Below are 17,050 nucleotides of genomic sequence, written 5' to 3'. Positions count from 1 at the left end.
CGTTCTGGGGCAACCGTTCTTAGTGTGACTTCCCGGGGGTGCCCACACCCTCGGCCTGTCCCGTCCTCCGGCGGCGGTGGGAGTGCTCCCCGCTCCCGCCGTGCTCCTCCCTGCGAGGCCCCCTCCCACGCGCTGCGTGTTTTCTAGGAGTCGGACCAAGAACATGATGTGGTATGGCGTCCTGGGCACCAAAGAGCTGCTCCACAGGACCTACAGGAACCTGGAGCAGAAGGTCCTGCTGGAGGTGAGCGCGCCTGCGCGCTGCCCCCCCCCCCCCGCCCCCACTGCGCTGCCACCGCGCTTTGGGGAGCCAGCCACCCTGCGGGGGCTCGCAGGGCGGATCCCCTGAGCGGCTCTCTCTTCTCTCTCCCTGCACTCGGGCGCAGTGCGATGGGCGTCCGATCCCCCTCCCCAGTCTGCAGGGAATTGCTGTCCTCAACATCCCCAGCTACGCCGGCGGGACCAACTTCTGGGGGGGAACCAAGGAGGACGATGTACGTATGGGCGCGTGGCGGAGGGGCGGGGCGGGCGCAGGGCGGCGGCGACACGCTTGGGCCCCCGTCCAGCGGAGGGCGGGACAGACAGGGCGTCTGGCCAGCCCCCAGCCGTCTCGAGGGCGGCGAGGGGCGTGCGGGTCCTGCCGGAGGACTCGGCCTCGGCCCAGCCCCGAGGGCCCCGCGGGAGGCTCCGAGGGCGAGAGGGGGCAGGGGCCGGGAGGCCACGAGGAAGGCTGCGGGGAGCCGCCCGAGGCCTGCGGGCGGGGCTGGGGTGAGTGCTCAGCCGCGGCAAGAGGGGCCCAGCGCCGGGCTCTGGCCGGGTCAGGCCGTGTGCCACACGCTGCTTGTCCAGTCGCCTCTAGCAGCCCCGTGCCAGGGCGTCCCAGCTCGTGAGGGGCCTCAGGGGTCACGGCCAGCCGCCGAGCCGCCTGTGCGCCGCGGGCGCCTCGGCCGGGGCCCAGCGCGGGAGCCGCGGGCGGCGGTTGAGCGTGGAAAGGAGGCGGCGCTCAGCTCCCACGCTGCTCCTTGCAGACTTTCACAGCCCCGTCGTTCGATGATAAGATTTTGGAGGTGGTCGCTGTGTTCGGCAGCATGCAGATGGCTGTGTCCCGTGTCATTAAGCTGCAGCATCACCGAATTGCCCAGGTATGGGCCAGCGTCCTCGGACCCGCACCTGCTGAGAGGACGGGGGCGTGGCCCGGAGCTCCCCGGGTTTGCTCACTTCCTGGGGCCCGGAGCAGCCTCTGTGTGCGGCTCAGGATACCCCGAGCTCTACCCCGGACCAGACACGCCCTACCGTGCATAGCTTTTGAGTTGCATTCTCAAAAAGCCCCTGTCAGCACCTGCATCCCTCCGAGGCCCGACCTGCAGGGGAGTCGGCGACGGCGGGGGTCGGCGGGCTGACCGCCCAGGGTGCCACAAACCAGCTGGCTGAGCCCAGGCTATCTGCCCGTCTCTTCCCCTTGCTAGCCAGAGGCAAAGGAGCCGCTCAAAGCTTTTCTTGTGTTTTAGAGACATTTTTGTTGACAAGAACAGGGCTTCATCGTCCTCTTGTTGGGCTTGGCTCTGCTCTGGACAGAGGCTCGCTTCCCTTCCCCTTCCCCGCGTGGGCTCCGAGGCCCACCTCTGCTCGCCACGGCCTCCTGTGCCAGCCGAGTCTAGATGCCCTGGGGGGGGGGGGGGGAGTCCTGACGGGCAGGGCACCAGCGTCACAGCGGGAAGGCCTGGCGTGGCTCGCCAGTCCCTGGAGGTTGTGACAGCCGCGCTGTTGGCTTGCTCAGTGTCGCACGGTGAAGATCTCCATCCTGGGGGACGATGGCGTGCCTGTGCAGGTGGACGGAGAGGCCTGGATCCAGCCGCCGGGGTACATTCGCATCGTCCACAAGAACCGGGCGCAGACGCTAACCAGAGACAGGGTAAGAAGGGCCACCTCGGCCCGGGCGCCTAGCTGGAACAACGGGAGGTGGCGCTGTGGCTTAAGGCGGTAAAACACTGGCCTTGAGTGAAAAAGCTCAGAGACAGCACCCAGGCCCCGAGTTCAAGTCCCAGAACAGGCACAAGAAAATAAAGGCCATCTGCCGGGGTTTGAGGCAGGGTCCCTGGGCTCACCTCACACTCATCCGTGAGCCCGAGGTGTCTGAGCTCTTCACGTTTGGTTCTAGGATTTTCCCCTAAGGTCCACAGGTGGAGCGACAGGGTAGTGACAGGTAACCAGCAGTAGCCAGTAGCCCTGTTCAGTCCCCGCCCCGCCCCCTCACTGCCTTGCAGCCGCGACCCTGGGGGCCACCACGCGCCCACGGCTCACGCCCGGGGTCCCGTGTCCTAGGCCTTTGAGAACACCCTCAAGTCCTGGGAGGACAAGCAGAAGTGCGGCGAGCTGCCCCGCCCGCCATCGTTCTCGCTGCACCCGGAGATCCTGTCCGAGGAGGAGGCCACGCAGCTGGACCAGTTCGGGCAGGCGGCGGGGGTCCTCATTCACAGGTGCGGGGCGGGGTCGGCACCAGCCATGAGGACCGAGCCCCCCTCCGCCCGCCCTGGCCCGCCTGCTTTCCCTGGCGGTGGCTCAGGCTCTGCGTAGGTGGGGGTTTGCAGGGCCCGCCGGGGGGCCGGGGGGGCCGGGGCCGGGGCCGGGGCCCGGCGGGAGCGCACGTGCCTGGCTGTGCACAGCCCCGGGCGCCGCGCTGCCCGCCCCGCCCCCGCCTCCCACCCAGCGCCTCCCCAGCAGGTCCGGCCCCGCCTGTGCCCGCGGCCCGCCCGCCAGGGCCGCTGGCTGCCCGTTTCTTCCCCCAGCGCCGGGGCCGGGGGCCTTTGGGTTTGGAGGTGGCCCGGCAGCTCGGGCCCCCTTCCCCGGCAGGTGCTGCCTCGCTCCGCTCGTGGGGGCGTTGCAGGGCCAGGTGCCCGCGGCCCGTCCCTGGTCAGCCCCCTCGAGGCCCCGCGGGCGTTTCTGGCACGCACGGTCACAGTCCTGGCTCCGCGCGGCCCTCTTTCCCTGGCCGCCGCCCGCCGTGTGTCCTTCCCCCGGTCAGGCGCGGGAGTGGCTGGAGCACTCGGGGTTTTCCAGGTCCTCCTGCCCCCGCCCTCTCCAGGCGGTGGTGGGCTGGGGACCCTGCCTGGAAGCCTCGCTCGCTCCGGCTCACCCGGCCGCAGGCGGGGCCCGCACCTGTCCGCTCGCCCGCCCGCCCGCCCGCCCGCCCGCTCTGCTCTCCGCACGGCCCCATGGCTGCGGCCGGGGCCCGGGCTGGGCCTGCTCAGAGCGCAGCAGCAGCGCCGGGCCGCCCGTCCCCTCGGAGCCGGGCCCGCCCGGGCAGGCTCTGTGCCGTGGGCCTGGCAGGCCGGCACCTGCTCCGGGGAAGCTGCTGGTGACCCGCCGGGGCCGCCCCGCGCCCGCGCCCCGCTGACGCCCGCCCCGCCCGCCGTCTCCCCGCAGCATCCGGGAGATCGCGCAGTCGCACCGCGCCGTGGAGCAGGAGCTGGCGCACGCCGTCAACGCCAGCGCCAAGGCCATGGACCGCGTGTACGGCAGGCCCCGGGCCTCGGAGGTACGGGCTCGCCGCGGTGGGGCGCGGGCCCCGCGGGCCGGCCCCCGCCAGCCTCCGCATCTCGGTTTCCCCCAGGGGCTGAGCTGCAGCTTCGTCCTGGAGATGGTGACGAACGTCCGCGCTCTGCGCAGCGAGACGGAGCTGCTGCTGGCCGGGAAGATGGCCCTGGTATGCGGCCGCCGGGCCTCCGAGGGCCCCCTCCCCCCGTGTGGGGGCGGGGCGGGCCGTGGGGGTGCGGCGCGTGGAGGCGGGCGTCCCCCCGGGCGGGGCGGGGAGGTTCCGGGCTCGGCCCCTGGGGAGGGGGCTTCCTGGCCGGGGCGTGGTGGGAGGATCTCTGGAGGACTCGGCCTGGCGAGGCCGGCCCGGGCCTTCCACGCACTCGGCAGCCCCCCCTCCCCCAGCAGCAGTTGGACCCCCCTCAGAAGGAGCGGCTGGCGGCTGCCCTGGCCGAGATGGACCGGCAGCTCGGGAAGCTGGCCGACACGCCCTGGCTGAGCCAGCCCGCAGAGCCCGGCGACGACGAGGTGCGTGTGCGCCCCGCCCCCGCGGGAGGGACAGCCGGGGGGGGGGGGGGGGAGGACAGCCTGGAGGGGGAGGCAGAGCCTGGGAGGGACCACCCTGGGGGGGAGGTCGGGGCGGGGGGGCCAGCCTGGGGGGGAGGCAGAATGCAGCGTGCGGCGCGCACTCCGCGGGGAGACAGGGCCGCGGACCACTGGGTCGGCGTGTCCACTCCCGCGCACACGCAGCGGACAGCCAGGCCCGCCAGGCCCCGGGGCCCGCGCCTGCGGGTGGAGGGAGCCAGGAGAGGCCGCAGCCGGCCCGGGCCCAGCGAGGCGGCCCTGGGCTTCTTGCTCTTGGGCGGAGCCAGGGGGGGGGAACAGGTGACCCCGGCACCGGGCGGCAGCAGCGGGCTCCTCGGCCGGCCTGCCCCGGGAGCCTGGCGCGGAGAGACGGCGGCCGGAGGCGGCGAGCTTCTCTTGTTACTCAAACCTCTGCGGGGTCCACGCAGGCCGCGTCGCCTGCAGAGTGCGGCGACCCGAGTACGGAGGGGTGGCGTGCGTGACGCCCCAGGGACGCGGGAGCGCGCGGGAGGGCGTGGCGTGACGCTCCGGGGAGCGCGGGAGGGAGGAGCGAGAAGTCCTCGGGCCGCAGGCGCGTCCCGACAGGCCCGTGACGCGGGCGCTCTCCATGCTCGGCTGCCGTGTGGGCGCCAGCAGGCGTGGCGAGCCGAGCCCGGGGCGCCCGAGCGAGTTCCCCTGCGAAGGCGGAAGGAAGTGAGCAACGCTGGGCTTGGGTTGCGTGGCTCAAATGGCAGAGCACCTGCCTCGCCCACTCGCACAGTGCAAGGCCCAGAGTTCAAACCCCGCGTGACCACAGACAGAGCCAAACCAAAATTCCACTAAACCATGCTCCCCCCCCGCCCCCCAGTCCCCAGACCTACGCCCCGACCCGGGTAACGAGAGGAGGCAGAGTCACTCTCGTTCTGTGTATAACGCTAAAAGCCGCACTGCGGTAGGATGCGCTCCGACGGCTCTGAAAGGACAGCGGGTGGCAGAAGCCGCCTCCGGCCTGGCGGTTGGAGATGGAGTCTGGGGATGCTCGTGGCTCGGCTCGCCCGCTGCGGCTGCGCAGTGCGCTCTCAGCGCCGCTGCCCTCGGGGTTGCAGTGCGCAGTAGCGGTCGCAGCCGGACCGCGAGCGGACGCTGGGAAGGGCGGCTCGTCTCTTCCGGCCCCGGCCCCCCCCCCCCCCCCCGCCCCTGCTCCCCTGCGCATGCGCCGCTGGCTTGCCCCGCCCTCGGCCTGCCGGTCACCGGCTCACCGGCTCCGTCCCAGGATCGGGGCTGTCCCCGCCTTTCTGGGCGGCTCTCGGCGTTCCGCGTCCCTGACGGGCACACGCGCGCACACGTGGCCCCAATCGTTCTATAGGTCGTGCCTAGTGCGACTCATGGAAGTCTGCTTGCTTGGGACACCGCTCATTGCTCACTTTTTCACGCGTTTGGGAGCAGTGTGAGCTTCAACCCGCACACGCCCCTGGAGGCCGCTGCGTGCCCGGGTCGGGCGCCGGGAGGGAGCTCGGGGCTGCGGCCTCAGCTCTGCGGAAAGAGGGCGTGCAGTGCTGGTGACCGAAGTGTAGCCCCGGGCACCCGAACACAGGCCGATCCCGGCACGTGGGGGCCCGGGCAGGAGGCCTCGAGTTGGAGTTAGCCTGGGCTGCCCACCGGCCTGTCCGCCCGTCAGTCAGTCGGGCACTGGCGGCCCCGGTGGAGGGAGAGGGGTGTGTGCCTTCGCGCGCCCCTCGGATGCCAGGGCGCGTGGCCGCGCTCGGCTCGCTAACTGCTGCCTGGGCGAGAGGCGAGGGGCCTTGGGGCCTGGGGTGTAATGCTCGGTGTCCCGCTCTCCCCCGCAGAATGTGATGCTGGATCTTTCTAAACGCAGCCGCAGTGGCAAGTTCCGCCTTGTGACCAAGTTTAAAAAGGAGAAAAACAATAAGAACAAAGAAGTGCACAGCAGCCTGGGAGCCCCGGGTACCCGCCCCGCCCCGCGCGTCCCCAGCGGTCCCGGCCGGGTCCCCCGGCCTCCGCCTCCTCCCTCGGCCGCGCTGCGCTGCCCTGGGCTCGCGCCCTCCTCCCCTGGGTGCCCTGCGCGGGGGGAGTCGGTAGGGAGGCGAGAAGACGCACTCCGAGACAGAACTCTGGCCCCAGACCGTGCCGGTCCGCTGTGCCTGCTCCTGCCATGGGTGCCGACGCTGTCCGCTCATCCGGCCACGGGGATCGCGGGCGCAGAAACCAATCCACAGGACGGGTGCCCAAGGACAGTCTTCCTTTGGGCGGGCAAATTGGGGCTTACAAATCTGCCAAATTGCCCCGGGTGCAGGGCAGGCCTGCCGGGCTCGGTGTCGGGGCGGCTCCCTGGCGGGTTCTCCTCCCTTGCGTGTCTGCGGGGCTGGTGGGCTTTGCGGCGCACGCGTCTCCTGCTTGGTGCTGAGGCTGCGGTGCCCTGGGCGGGCTGCGGGCTGCGGGCTGCGCTGCCGCTCGGGTGCCGCCGCCGCCTGCGCGCGGCGGGGCGGGGCTCTCACGGCGCTCGTGCTTTTCCGTCTCCGACAGTGCACCTCTGGGGCACAGAGGAGGTGGCCGCCTGGCTGGAGCACCTCAGTCTCTGTGAGTATAAGGACATCTTCACGCGGCACGACATCCGGGGCTCCGAGCTCCTGCATCTGGAGCGGAGGGACCTCAAGGTACTGCCCGGGGCGCCCGCCCAGACCCCCGTCCCCGGCCTCGGGCGTCAGCGCCGGCTCCTGGCTCTGCCTGCCACACCCAAGTGGGCCCGGGGGCGCCTGCAGCCCGGTGCCCGGGAGCCTGCGGCCATGGGGGCGGCTGGCACGAGGCCGCCTCCCGGGCAGGCCGGGGTGGAGAGAGGGGGCCCCCGCTCGCGCCCCTGGCCCACTCTGCCCGAGACCCAGCCTCTGGGTCTTGATTCTGGCCCTGTCCAGAGAGGGCAAAGGTCAGCAGGGCCCTCGTGCCCCCTCGGGCTGGCCAGACGCAGGCTAGAATGTGCTAGAACACAGGGACGGCGGCGTGTCTGCATGGTTGTGTGCTGTGGCCACCTTGGGTGGTTCGCGCAGCGTGTGTGTGTGGGGAGCCCGGGGAGCCCCCACCCCACACCAGCGGCCCCTGTCCTCTCTGTTGCAGGACCTTGGGGTGACCAAAGTGGGCCACATGAAGAGGATCCTCTGTGGCATCAAGGAGCTGAGCCGGGGCTGCCCGGCCACCGAGGCCTAGCCTCGGCCCTGTGCGCCTGCCTCCGCCCCGCCCCTCCCAGCTGAGGCCCCGCCTCCGCCCCGCCCCTCCCAGGAGGCTGTCACGCCCCCTCCTCGGAGGCCCCGCCTCCGCCACGCCCCTCTTCAGAGGCCCCGCCTCCGAGGCCGTCTCTTGGTGCTATCCCTCTGGGAGTGACCAGAAGCCTCTGACACGCGTGACGCACGTGGGCGACGGCTCTGGGTTTTGAACACACCAACATGGCTACCTTCGCACCAACTCCTTTCCAGCCAGAGCCCGCGGGGAGGCCGAGCGCTGGGGGAGCCGCCCGCGCCCCTGCCGAGACGGCCCCGCGGCTCTGCCCCACCCCACTGGCCCACGGCGGCCACAGCAGCCACAGCAGCGTGCTCCCCGTGCCCACAGCCCCCGTGGCTCCTCACCGCCGCGTCCCGTCTGGCCGAGGCCGCCCGGGCGGCCCCAAGCCTCCTGAGCGGAGCTCGGGGCAGACAGCGGCGGCCGGCGTCGGTCCTTGTGCGGGCCGCGGCCTCGGCAGCGTGGCCGAGCGGTTTCCCGCCCGCCCTGTCAGGGACAGCGGGTGCAGAGCGCCGGGGTCCCCGGGTGGGGCGTGCTGGTGCCCTCCACGCGCCCGGGGGCAGCCGCAGTCACCCCCGTGGCCGCGGGGGACCCCTCCCTCCCCCAGGACGGGCGCTGTGGGCTTAGCCGCGCCGAGCCCGGCCGGAGGGGCACGGAGAGGGGTCGGGGCCCGCGCGAGGCGGCCAGGCGGCCCCGTGGGTGGAGGGGCCGGCGCCGCCCTCCTATTTATACTAATTTATGCCGCGGCCGCGGAGCCGGCGCCCGCGCGCTCTGTACATAGTGTGCATCGCCCTTGTACAGACGCCCCGCGTGTAAATAAAACAAGCCCGTTTTCCACTTCCCCGGCCGGGGCTCCTGTCCTCATTCCCGGCGCTCTGGCCGGACGGCGGCCGCCGCCTTCCCGGGGGAGCCGGGCAGCGCCCCCTCCCCGCGGGCCGGGACCGCCCAGGCGGCACGGGCGAGCGCGGCGCTTCCCACGGCGGGAAGGACCAGGAGCCGGCGCTGAAGCTCGTCGTCTTTTAATGAAATCCGGGCAACCGCTCACCGCTCGCCCCTCCGCCCGGAAGGAGGGGGGGAACGGTGCTAAGCCCGGGGCGCCCAGCCGCCCCCCGCCCCCACCAGGCCGCGGCGCGGCAGCCGGGCCGAGGCTCCCGGGGGGAAAGGCGGGGTTCGGGCACGCGGGGCGCTGCCGGGAGCCGGTGGACAACAGGCGACCCCAGAGAGGGCTCGGCAGCCACAGCCGGAGCACCTGGGGCCCACGGGGCCCCCGGCTCAGCGAGCACGCGGCGCGGGGGCCGGGGCCGTGCCCGGCGCGTGGCTGCACACGCGCACCCCTTCCACTCGGGAAGCCTCGTGTGCTGAGTTGAGGGCGGCCGGGCCTGGCCTGCCCCCGGCACGGCCCCCTCGCCGGCCCACGCGCGGCGCTGGCTCCTCGGCAGGGCCACTCGGGATCCCGCCCGCCCGCCGTGGCACGGGGCCGCCCGCGGTGTGAAGCGGGGAAGGGGCTGCCGTCTCCTCGCGCCTTGCACGGTGTCAGCGGAACCGGCCGCGTGTTCTGCACGGCCCCCGCCACTGCGATGGCGCCTGCGGGTGGCGCCCGGGAGCCGGCGTCCCGGGAAGGGCGCGGTGGGCGCGGGGAGGTGGGCGCCCGTCTGGGTCGTGCGCCCCGCACGTCTGAAGGATGCCTCGGGACCCCCGGTGGCGCTGGGGACGGCGGCCCCCGCGGGGCTATCCGAAGCTCCCCACGCGGATGGACAGCGCAGCTTCGGGGCCTCGGGGCTGGGCGGGCGTCGCCGCGCCGGGGAAGAGGTCGCTGCCGTGCGCGCGGAGGGCTTCGCGGCTGCGGGAGACACGGCGCGTCACTACCCGCGCCGAGGGAGGGGCCGGGCGCGAGGGGCCGTCGCGTGGACCCGCGAGGGGCGGGCCGGCCCCCGCCACGCGGCCTGCCCCCCACGCCGGGCCCTGTGCGGCCGGCTGGGGCACTTCTCGGTGGCAGTGCGGCGGGCACGGGTGGGGGGGACACCGCACACCCCGCTCCGCACGCGGGTGCCCGCCGCCGGCAGCCGGCTTCCTTGGGTCCACCCGCCGAGGCTGGCCTGGGGCCCGGGCCCCCCGCCTGCACGTCCCACGTGCTGGGCTACACGACTGCACCATCGCCCGGTGGAGCCCGCGCGCCGACAGACACCCGGGGTCGGGGTCGGGGTCGGGGTCGGGATCGGGACCCGGGCGGGAGGGCCCGAGGCCGCGGACTGAGGGGCCCAGGCCGCGGAGGACCCTGGCGGAAGGTTCTAGAACTAGACAAGCGCAAAGGCGCAGACAGCAAGCCGGCCGAGCGGACCCCGCGGGGACCCCGGGGTCCGCGAGGGTGGCGTCCCCCGCTCACCCTTCCCCCTCCGCCCCGTGGCCCGCGGATTTGGAGCGGAGGGCGGCCGGGGTCGAGGGCGGGGTCGAGGGCGGGGTCGAGGGCGGGGGCGAGGGCGAGGGCGAGGGCGAGGGCGGGGGCGGGGGCGGGGGCGAGGGCGGGGGCGGGGGCGAGGGCGGGCCTTTACCTCTTCTTCCTCCCCAGCGCCTGCTGCCTCTGCCTCTCCTTCCCCAGGTCGTCCCCGGCCGTGCCGAAGTCCTCGTCCTCGTCCAGCAGGAGATTCTGCGTGGGGACGGGTGGTGAGGGGGTGGGCGCCCGCACGCGGCGGCGGGGACCGAGCCCCGAGGGCGGGACGTCCACACGCCGCCGCCCCCCGGCCGGCGCGCCCGGAGCCCGGGCCCCACCTTCACCCCGATGACGTCGCCGTCCTTCAGGTAGTAGGGCGCCCCCTGCAAGTTCTCCTGCTTCTTCTTCTTCTTCCTTCTGGCGACTGGCTGATTCTGTAGGACGGTGTCTCAGGTGAGCAGAGCTCAATCTCACGCTGCGTGCGTGCGTGCGTGCGTGCGTGCGCGTGCGCGTGCGCGTGCGCGGAGGGCGCCTCCGGGGTTTGGGCCGGGGTCTCGCGCTCGCTCGCTTTCCGCGGACGCCCAGCCCCGCCCGTGGCCCTGCAGGCCGGGCCCCCGCCACTCACCCAGCTGGATATGGGGAGCCACTCGAACCTCTCGGGGAAGTACTTGGCGATCTCCATCTTGTCCGCGGGCAGCGCGTACGCGTCGGCCACCGTCTGCCGGAGCGAGGCCGCGGTGCAGCCCCGCGCCGCGTCCCACACCACGTCCACGGCCGGCGCGTAGGCGCGCTCCCCGGGCACGCGCAGCCGCGTCCTCAGCAGCAGGTCCCGGGGGCTGCGGCGGGAACGCGGGCGCCGGGGTGAGGCCCCTCCGCCGCCCGCCGCCCACGCCCTCCCCCCTACGCCCCCCAGCAGGAGTCTGCGCGCATGCGCGGGGGGGGGGGGGGCGAGGAAGGACGGGCGCACTGCCACGCGGGGCTTGCTTACAACAAAGATGGCACGGGGTACTGGACGTGTGTGGGGGGGGGTACTGGGGTTGGAACGTGGGGACCACGTGTGTGTGTGGGGGGGTACTGGGGTTGGAACGTGGGGACCACGTGTGTGGGGGGGGTACTGGGATTGGAACTTGGGGCCCACGTGTGTGTGTGGGGGGGTACTGGGGTTGGAACTTGGGGCCCACGTGTGTGGGGGGTACTGGGGTTGGAACGTGGGGCCCTCCGCCTGAGCCACGCCCCGGGTCCTTTTTGCTTGTAGCACTTTCATCAGGGCGGGTCTTGGCCCCTGGCCCTCCGAGCCTCTGCCTTGGGCGTGGCCGGGCTGTGGCCTGGCCCCATGGCACTAGCCGGACAAACACACTCCCGGGACACAGGGCACCCGGAGCGCAGGGCGGCACTGCTGGGGGGGGGGGGGAGCCCACTCGGGCGTGTGCCGGGCGTGCCACGTGCAGCACAACTCACCCCAAGCTTTCCTCCTTCTGAAGAGCCTCCAGGCAGATCTCAGCTCTCCGTCCCAGTTTGTATTCCCTGACAACGGTAAGTAAGGGAACAGAATGGCGCCTACGCCACTCAACTTCCTCCCCCCCCCCCCCCCCGGCTTTTTCTTTAGGGCAAGAATTGCACCTGCAAACAGTGTTAGCAACCAGGAGTGTGCAAGGGGCACCTGCGAGGATGCTAAGGGCTGAAGAAATGCTGCTTTCCCCAGCGGGAGCTGGATCTGCCCCCCACCCCCCACCCCGCACCCGGCCCAGTCCCGCGCCCCAGGAGACGCCCGCCCCAGCGCGGGAAGCTGGAGCTGGCCCGGGGCCCCGGGAGCGAGCAGGGCCGCTTCCCTCGCCCCCCCCCCCCTGCGGCGGCGGGGCGGGGCCGGGCACCCACCGGAGCTGCTGTCGGTCCGAGCGCAGGAGCCTGCCGGGGCGCCTGCCCTCCACCGTCCAGGCTCTGAGGAAGGCGGGGGACCGCAGGGCCAGCTCCGCGGCAGACGGCAAGGCCATGGCCTGGACAGAGAAACAAGACATTTCCCCGGTGACCCGGGGCCCTCGAAAGGCGGGGGCCGCGCTACGCGGGGACGGCGGGGCCGGGCGCCTGCGGGCCGGGCCGCCCCGCGGCGAGCTGCGCTCCTTTCTCCGGACACGCCTGGGTCAAAGGCCTGGCTCACTGGCTCCAGACGAGGCCCCGCGCCCGCCCCACCGGCGCCATCCGAGAGCAGGGGCCGCGTGCACGCCCCCGCCCCGGGCGCGCGCGCACCGCACCCGTCTGCACGCTCCGGACCCAGAGCGGGGTCCGCTGCTCCTCCCCGGTCTTCCGGGCGCCCCGCGCCTCTGCGGGGGGCCGGGGCGGGGCTCGGAGCTGCCGGGCCCACCTCGCTCCACCCCCACGGGCACCGGCCACCTGGGGCGCCTCCGTCGGGCTGGGCGCCAGCGCGCCAGGGGCCGGCGGCTTCTACCCACGCCGTCCACCTGCCGTCCACCTTGCGCGGGAGAGAAAAGCACCCTGCTCCCGGGGAGCGCGGCCCGCACGGCGGCCTTCCCTTCCCCGCGGCCCGACGGGACACGTCACGCACGGATCACCACGGCACACAAGGACGCAACTACGGGGGTGCGGGGAATGCCTCCCGGAGGCGCCGCAAGCCGGGTCGCCCTGCGGTCCGGAGGGACACGAATCGCCTCAGCCCCGCTCGAGCCCGGCAGGCCTGTGGGCGCCGTGGGTGGGAGCCACGCGCGCCCGCGGTACTTACCCCTGCCCATGGCATGTAACAAATGCCATAGCAGAGCCGACTGTGCGGGGGAAAGGAAATAGAAGAGCGCGTTAACGTCTGGCCGCAGAGCCGCGTCGGGGAGGGGCGGGCGCCGCAGGAGGAAGCCTGACCTGCCACTTGAGCTCCGCCAGCGTGGCGTCCTCCGCCGTCTCCACGTCGCCCAGCAGCACGAGGCCCACGTCCGCGGGCGCGGGGGGCGCGGGGCCACCTGCAAGAGCAACCGTCACGGCTCGGCCTCGCGTCCGGAGTGATGGGGGGGGGGGGAGAGCAGACGCGGGGTGTCCATCACGAGCCAGCCCCGGGGAGCGCGCACGCCCGGTGAGGACCCCCAACAGCGGGATTCCTGGGGTGGGGGGTGGAGTGGGGGCCGTCACGGGCCTGGCACGCTGCGTGGCACCGGGCAAAGGGCAGCGACTGTGGAAGGAAAGAAACTGAGCAGGAGGCCTTCCACGTAGGCTGAGGAAGGGGAAAACCCAGAGTACTCTCGCTCTCCGTGAAAACTGATCAAGATTTCAATTCACAACATCCTCACTCATTTTTGCCTTCATTAGCCATCTTGGTTTACTGCAAAGAAGCTACAAGCTGAGGCTGGGGATATGGCCTAGTGCCAAGAGTGCTTGCCTCGTATACATGAGGCCCTGGTTTCGATTCCCCAGCACCACATATACAGAAAATGGCCAGAAGTGGCGCTGTGGCTCAAGTGGCAGAGTGCCAGCCTTGAGCAAAAAGAAGCCAGGGACAGTGCTCAGGCCCTGAGTCCAAGGCCCAGGACTGGCCAAAAAGAAGCTACAAGCTGACTCTACATCAATCAAGGAAAATAGCTCTGTGCACACGTGGCTCTGTGTCTCACGACCCCACAGACTGGCACTACCCGAAACACATTTCCACGGAATTCTAGAAAGTGAAACACTTTTACCGCGGGTCACATAGGTATGCTGCCCAAAATGCCCCTTTTACCACGGTGGAGAAATGTGCTGATTGAGCATGCTTTTTATGTCCGTATCCAACGCGATAGGTAATTGTTATTTCTGTCACCTAGGCTTATGGACCCAACTAAAATGAGTCGATGCCAGTGTTACAGCTGGCTTAACATACTACTCTATACGATGTGTGTGTGTGTGTGTGTGTGCACGCGCGCGCCGGCGTTTGCTGGCACTGAGGCTTGAACTCGGGGCCTTATGCTCTCAATCGGTTTTGTTTACACGTGGCTGGTGTTCTACCACTTGAGCCAAGGCCTCCAGTCCAGCTTCTTTTAGCTGACTAAGTGGAGATAAAGTTACACAGAGTTTTGGGTTTTTTGCCTGGGTTGGCTTCAAACTTCAATCCTCAGATCTCAGCCACCTGCATGTGGGGATTTGACAGCTGGCTCACTAAAACGCATCCTGATCAAAATGACCCCTTGCTTCCTTCTCTATGGCTCCCATCTCCAAGCACTAATGATCCCCAGGGCCCTGCTTACTATCCTAGGCCACAGCAGTGGGGCTTTGCCATCCACATAACCGCTAGATCAGAAGCCAGGGCTGAGGCTCCTCAAAAAAGCTAACAGACGATGCCCAGGCCATGAGTTCAAGCCCAGAACTGGCACATACACACAAACGAAGATGCACTGTGCTCACAAACTGAAACCGTTTTGTACAATTAAAAAGAAAACATTGTGTAAAAGGCATTTAGAAAACTATCATAAATTGTTAGTCCTGAAACCTTTTTCTCCCTCCCTTCTTTCTTGCTTCCTCTCTTCCTTGGTTCCTTTCCTCTCTCTCTCTCTCTCCTTCCTTCCTTTCTCCTCCCCTTCTTGCTTTTTCTCTTCCTTCTTCTCCTTCCTTCCTCCTTCCTCCTTCCTTCCTCCCTCCTCCTTCCCTTCCTTCCTTCCTCCCTCCCTCCCTCCCTCCCTCCCTCCCTCCCTCCTCTTCCTCCCCCCCGCCCCCCCCCCGCCCCGTGGTGGCTTTATTGAGCTTTCACCACAGGGCATGCGTAGGAGTGCACATTCCTACGGATGGTGCAGGCAGGCCATACAAACCAATTTCCAGCCACACACTAAGTGGGAAGAGCTCTGCTTCCCAGGGTAGAGCAGCCGGACTGGCCCTGGCAAGCCCACACAGAAGACGCGATGACTTTCAACCTTCTGTGTTTCACCCGAGTGTTTTGGCTGACTCTCAGAGCAGAGGGGAGCTCGACTCTGGCAGCTGCCACCCGTGGCCTCACCTTGGGTGGAAGTATCTCTCCAGCTGCCGCCTTGAGAAGTGGTGCAGTGCCCCGATGGCCCCGATGGCCCCCAGGGTTGGTACCACCAGACGGGCACCTTCAGGAATCCCTGGAGAACAGAGCATTTAAACTGCTGTGACGCACACGTGGAGTCTTCACCTTCACTTCCATGCAGTGAAAAAGCTTGACACAAAATGTTCTTCAATTTATTATTTTTCTTTCTAGAATTTTGTTTGGGGGTCAGTTATAGGGCTTGAACTGGGCCTGGGCACGGTCCCTGAGCTTTTTCGCTCAAGGCTGGCGCTCTACTACTTTGCACCACAGCTCTACTTCTGGCTTTCTGGTGGTTAATTGGAGATAGGAGTCTCACATACTTGCCCAAGCTGGCTTTGAACCACGATCCTCAGATCTCAGCCTCCTGGGTAGCTAGGATGACCGGTGTGAGCCTCCAGTGCCCAGCTCCTTCTAGGTTTACTAACTGCCGTAAGTTATATATTTATTGTTTTTAAAATAAAAGATAGAAGTAATAAAAATCAGCCTTTGAATGCCTAGAATGCACAGAATGCGTAGAAGCATGAAGAACTACAAAGTCCTTTCCAGACACGCTACACCCTACTTCTGGTTGCTGAGGTGCTGCTGGCACAGTCCTGCAGGCTCAAGGGGCTCCATGGACAACCAAGGAGCTTGCAGCCTAGTACCCAAGTTGGCTTCCATAGGAGACATAGGAAGGGAACCACTGTCTCAAAGGCACCCTGCAATTCCAGCCTCACTTACTTAGCTGCTTCTTCCCATTCCTTTCCTTACCAATAAAGAAACTCAGTGGATTTATTAAGAAAGAAAAGCTAGTACAGTCATTTCCAACAGAGGATGAGAATGTACAAATAACTGTACAATATTTAAAATACCTACTTTAAAAGATTCATATTTCAGGCTTTCTGATCACCATTGGTGAAAATGAACAAATATGCAACCTCAACTCAGCTAAATACATATAAATCCAAGCAACAAAATGAGGGACAGGGCTGGGGATATGGCCTAGTGGCAAAGAGTGCCTACCTCATATACCTGAAGCCCTGGGTTCAATTCCCCAGTAAAAAGAATCCAGGGACAGTGCTCAGGCCCAGAGTACAAGCCCCAGGACTGGCAAAAAAAATGAGGGACAAAGGTCTGGCTCAAGCGGTGGAGCTCCAGGCAAGCAAGCAAACTGAGCAAAAGCCAAACCAAAACAACAGAAAAACAAAAACAAAATTCCACTCCCCCCCCACCAGCAGGATGTAAAAAGCATAAAGTCTAACAATAGACATTCCATGTTGGTGCAAATTTGAACTCTTTTATAAGATGTAATGGAAATCGAAACTGCTCTAAGAGCTTTGGCTCAAGCTGTACAAATGTAAATGATTCAAGTAAGTTTTTTGAACCAGACATTCCATATTTAGAAATTTACCTCTGATACATATGTGCCATGAGATGCAGGCTTATTCATTCAACAACTTCTATGGGGGCAAAAACTATGACCCAACCTCACGGTACTGCTTCAGAAAGTTTGCTATGCTATAGTAGGCCATAATTATTGGTGGGAAATTTTAGTTCTAGCTGTTTGTCCTGTAGATATACTCATATATACAAAGACAGCACACGCATACATATTTACAATATTAATGCGCAATAGGTAAGCTATGGGCTTGGGGAGCTAGCTCAGTGCTGTGTGCAAGTCTGGCGTAAGGAAGGCAGGCCATGGCTTCAATCCCGATCCCTGCAAACAGGGCACCTGCCATGTATACATGGGGTGGCTGGCACGTGTACACGGGGTGCCTAGCATGTATACGCAGGGTGTCTAGCATGTGTGTGTGTGTATACATATACGTATATACATATACATATATAGGGTATCTAGCATATATATATATATGTAATCTTTTGTGCAAAGAGAAAGAAATATCCACATTTAATTTTATGTAAGAATGTAGGAAGGAAATATTTCTAACTGGCAGGATTTTGACAAAGTTTTCTATTCCTTTTATGACTCTTTGTGTTTTTCCATTTTTCCATGATAGTGATCGTCTCTGTAACTAGAAGACCATAGCTGTTACTTACAGAAAGTCTACTTAGAAGAAAAGCTTACCGGAGCAGGGAGTTTTCCTTCCATTAGAAGCAAAGTATCTCCAGAACATATCTTAAGTTCTTTCAGTGTTGCATCCTGGGAATAAAGAAAAAAATTTTTTTTTTGTTATTTATGACTTCTGAAAGGAACAAAGAAACCATTGGATCTTTTCTATGCCTCT

The 17,050-nt window shown here is 66.9% G+C and overlaps 2 protein-coding genes across 4 annotated transcripts in view; one reads left to right on the top strand and one right to left on the bottom strand.

Moving 5' to 3' along the window:
- The window catches only part of Dgkd (diacylglycerol kinase delta), an 85,970-nt gene extending 78,251 nt beyond the window's left edge, over nucleotides 1–7,719 (top strand). Inside the window, exons 20-31 of one of the 2 annotated variants that reach the window (XM_048344478.1) lie at nucleotides 148–244; nucleotides 387–494; nucleotides 1,029–1,142; nucleotides 1,778–1,912; nucleotides 2,323–2,477; nucleotides 3,424–3,535; nucleotides 3,611–3,703; nucleotides 3,940–4,059; nucleotides 5,943–6,060; nucleotides 6,640–6,770; nucleotides 7,225–7,342; nucleotides 7,438–7,719. In XM_048344478.1, coding sequence (XP_048200435.1) covers nucleotides 148–244; nucleotides 387–494; nucleotides 1,029–1,142; nucleotides 1,778–1,912; nucleotides 2,323–2,477; nucleotides 3,424–3,535; nucleotides 3,611–3,703; nucleotides 3,940–4,059; nucleotides 5,943–6,060; nucleotides 6,640–6,770; nucleotides 7,225–7,314 — 1,273 coding nt within the window. In that variant the 3' untranslated portion in view covers nucleotides 7,315–7,342; nucleotides 7,438–7,719. Of the gene's footprint in view, nucleotides 1–147; nucleotides 245–386; nucleotides 495–1,028; nucleotides 1,143–1,777; nucleotides 1,913–2,322; nucleotides 2,478–3,423; nucleotides 3,536–3,610; nucleotides 3,704–3,939; nucleotides 4,060–5,942; nucleotides 6,061–6,639; nucleotides 6,771–7,224; nucleotides 7,379–7,437 lie in introns of those variants that run through there. The other variant, XM_048344477.1, reaches the window with a different exon arrangement.
- A 990-nt stretch (nucleotides 7,720–8,709) lies between these two features.
- Nucleotides 8,710–17,050, bottom strand: part of Usp40 (ubiquitin specific peptidase 40) — a 61,664-nt gene continuing 53,323 nt past the window's right edge. Inside the window, exons 1-9 of one of the 2 annotated variants that reach the window (XM_048344505.1) lie at nucleotides 14,769–14,800; nucleotides 12,677–12,774; nucleotides 12,546–12,585; nucleotides 11,687–11,805; nucleotides 11,270–11,335; nucleotides 10,437–10,647; nucleotides 10,150–10,245; nucleotides 9,933–10,027; nucleotides 8,710–9,223 (exon numbers count right to left, since the gene is read on the bottom strand). In XM_048344505.1, the coding sequence (XP_048200462.1) occupies nucleotides 9,112–9,223; nucleotides 9,933–10,027; nucleotides 10,150–10,245; nucleotides 10,437–10,647; nucleotides 11,270–11,335; nucleotides 11,687–11,805; nucleotides 12,546–12,560 (714 nt within the window). In that variant the 5' untranslated portion in view covers nucleotides 12,561–12,585; nucleotides 12,677–12,774; nucleotides 14,769–14,800 and the 3' untranslated portion in view covers nucleotides 8,710–9,111. Of the gene's footprint in view, nucleotides 9,224–9,932; nucleotides 10,028–10,149; nucleotides 10,246–10,436; nucleotides 10,648–11,269; nucleotides 11,336–11,686; nucleotides 11,806–12,545; nucleotides 12,586–12,676; nucleotides 12,775–14,756; nucleotides 14,878–16,890; nucleotides 16,966–17,050 lie in introns of those variants that run through there. The other variant, XM_048344506.1, reaches the window with a different exon arrangement.

This window comes from Perognathus longimembris, chromosome 4 (assembly GCF_023159225.1).
Source record: "Perognathus longimembris pacificus isolate PPM17 chromosome 4, ASM2315922v1, whole genome shotgun sequence".
Lineage (NCBI taxonomy): Eukaryota > Metazoa > Chordata > Mammalia > Rodentia > Heteromyidae > Perognathus > Perognathus longimembris.
This window is presented reverse-complemented; position numbering and strand designations above follow the sequence as displayed.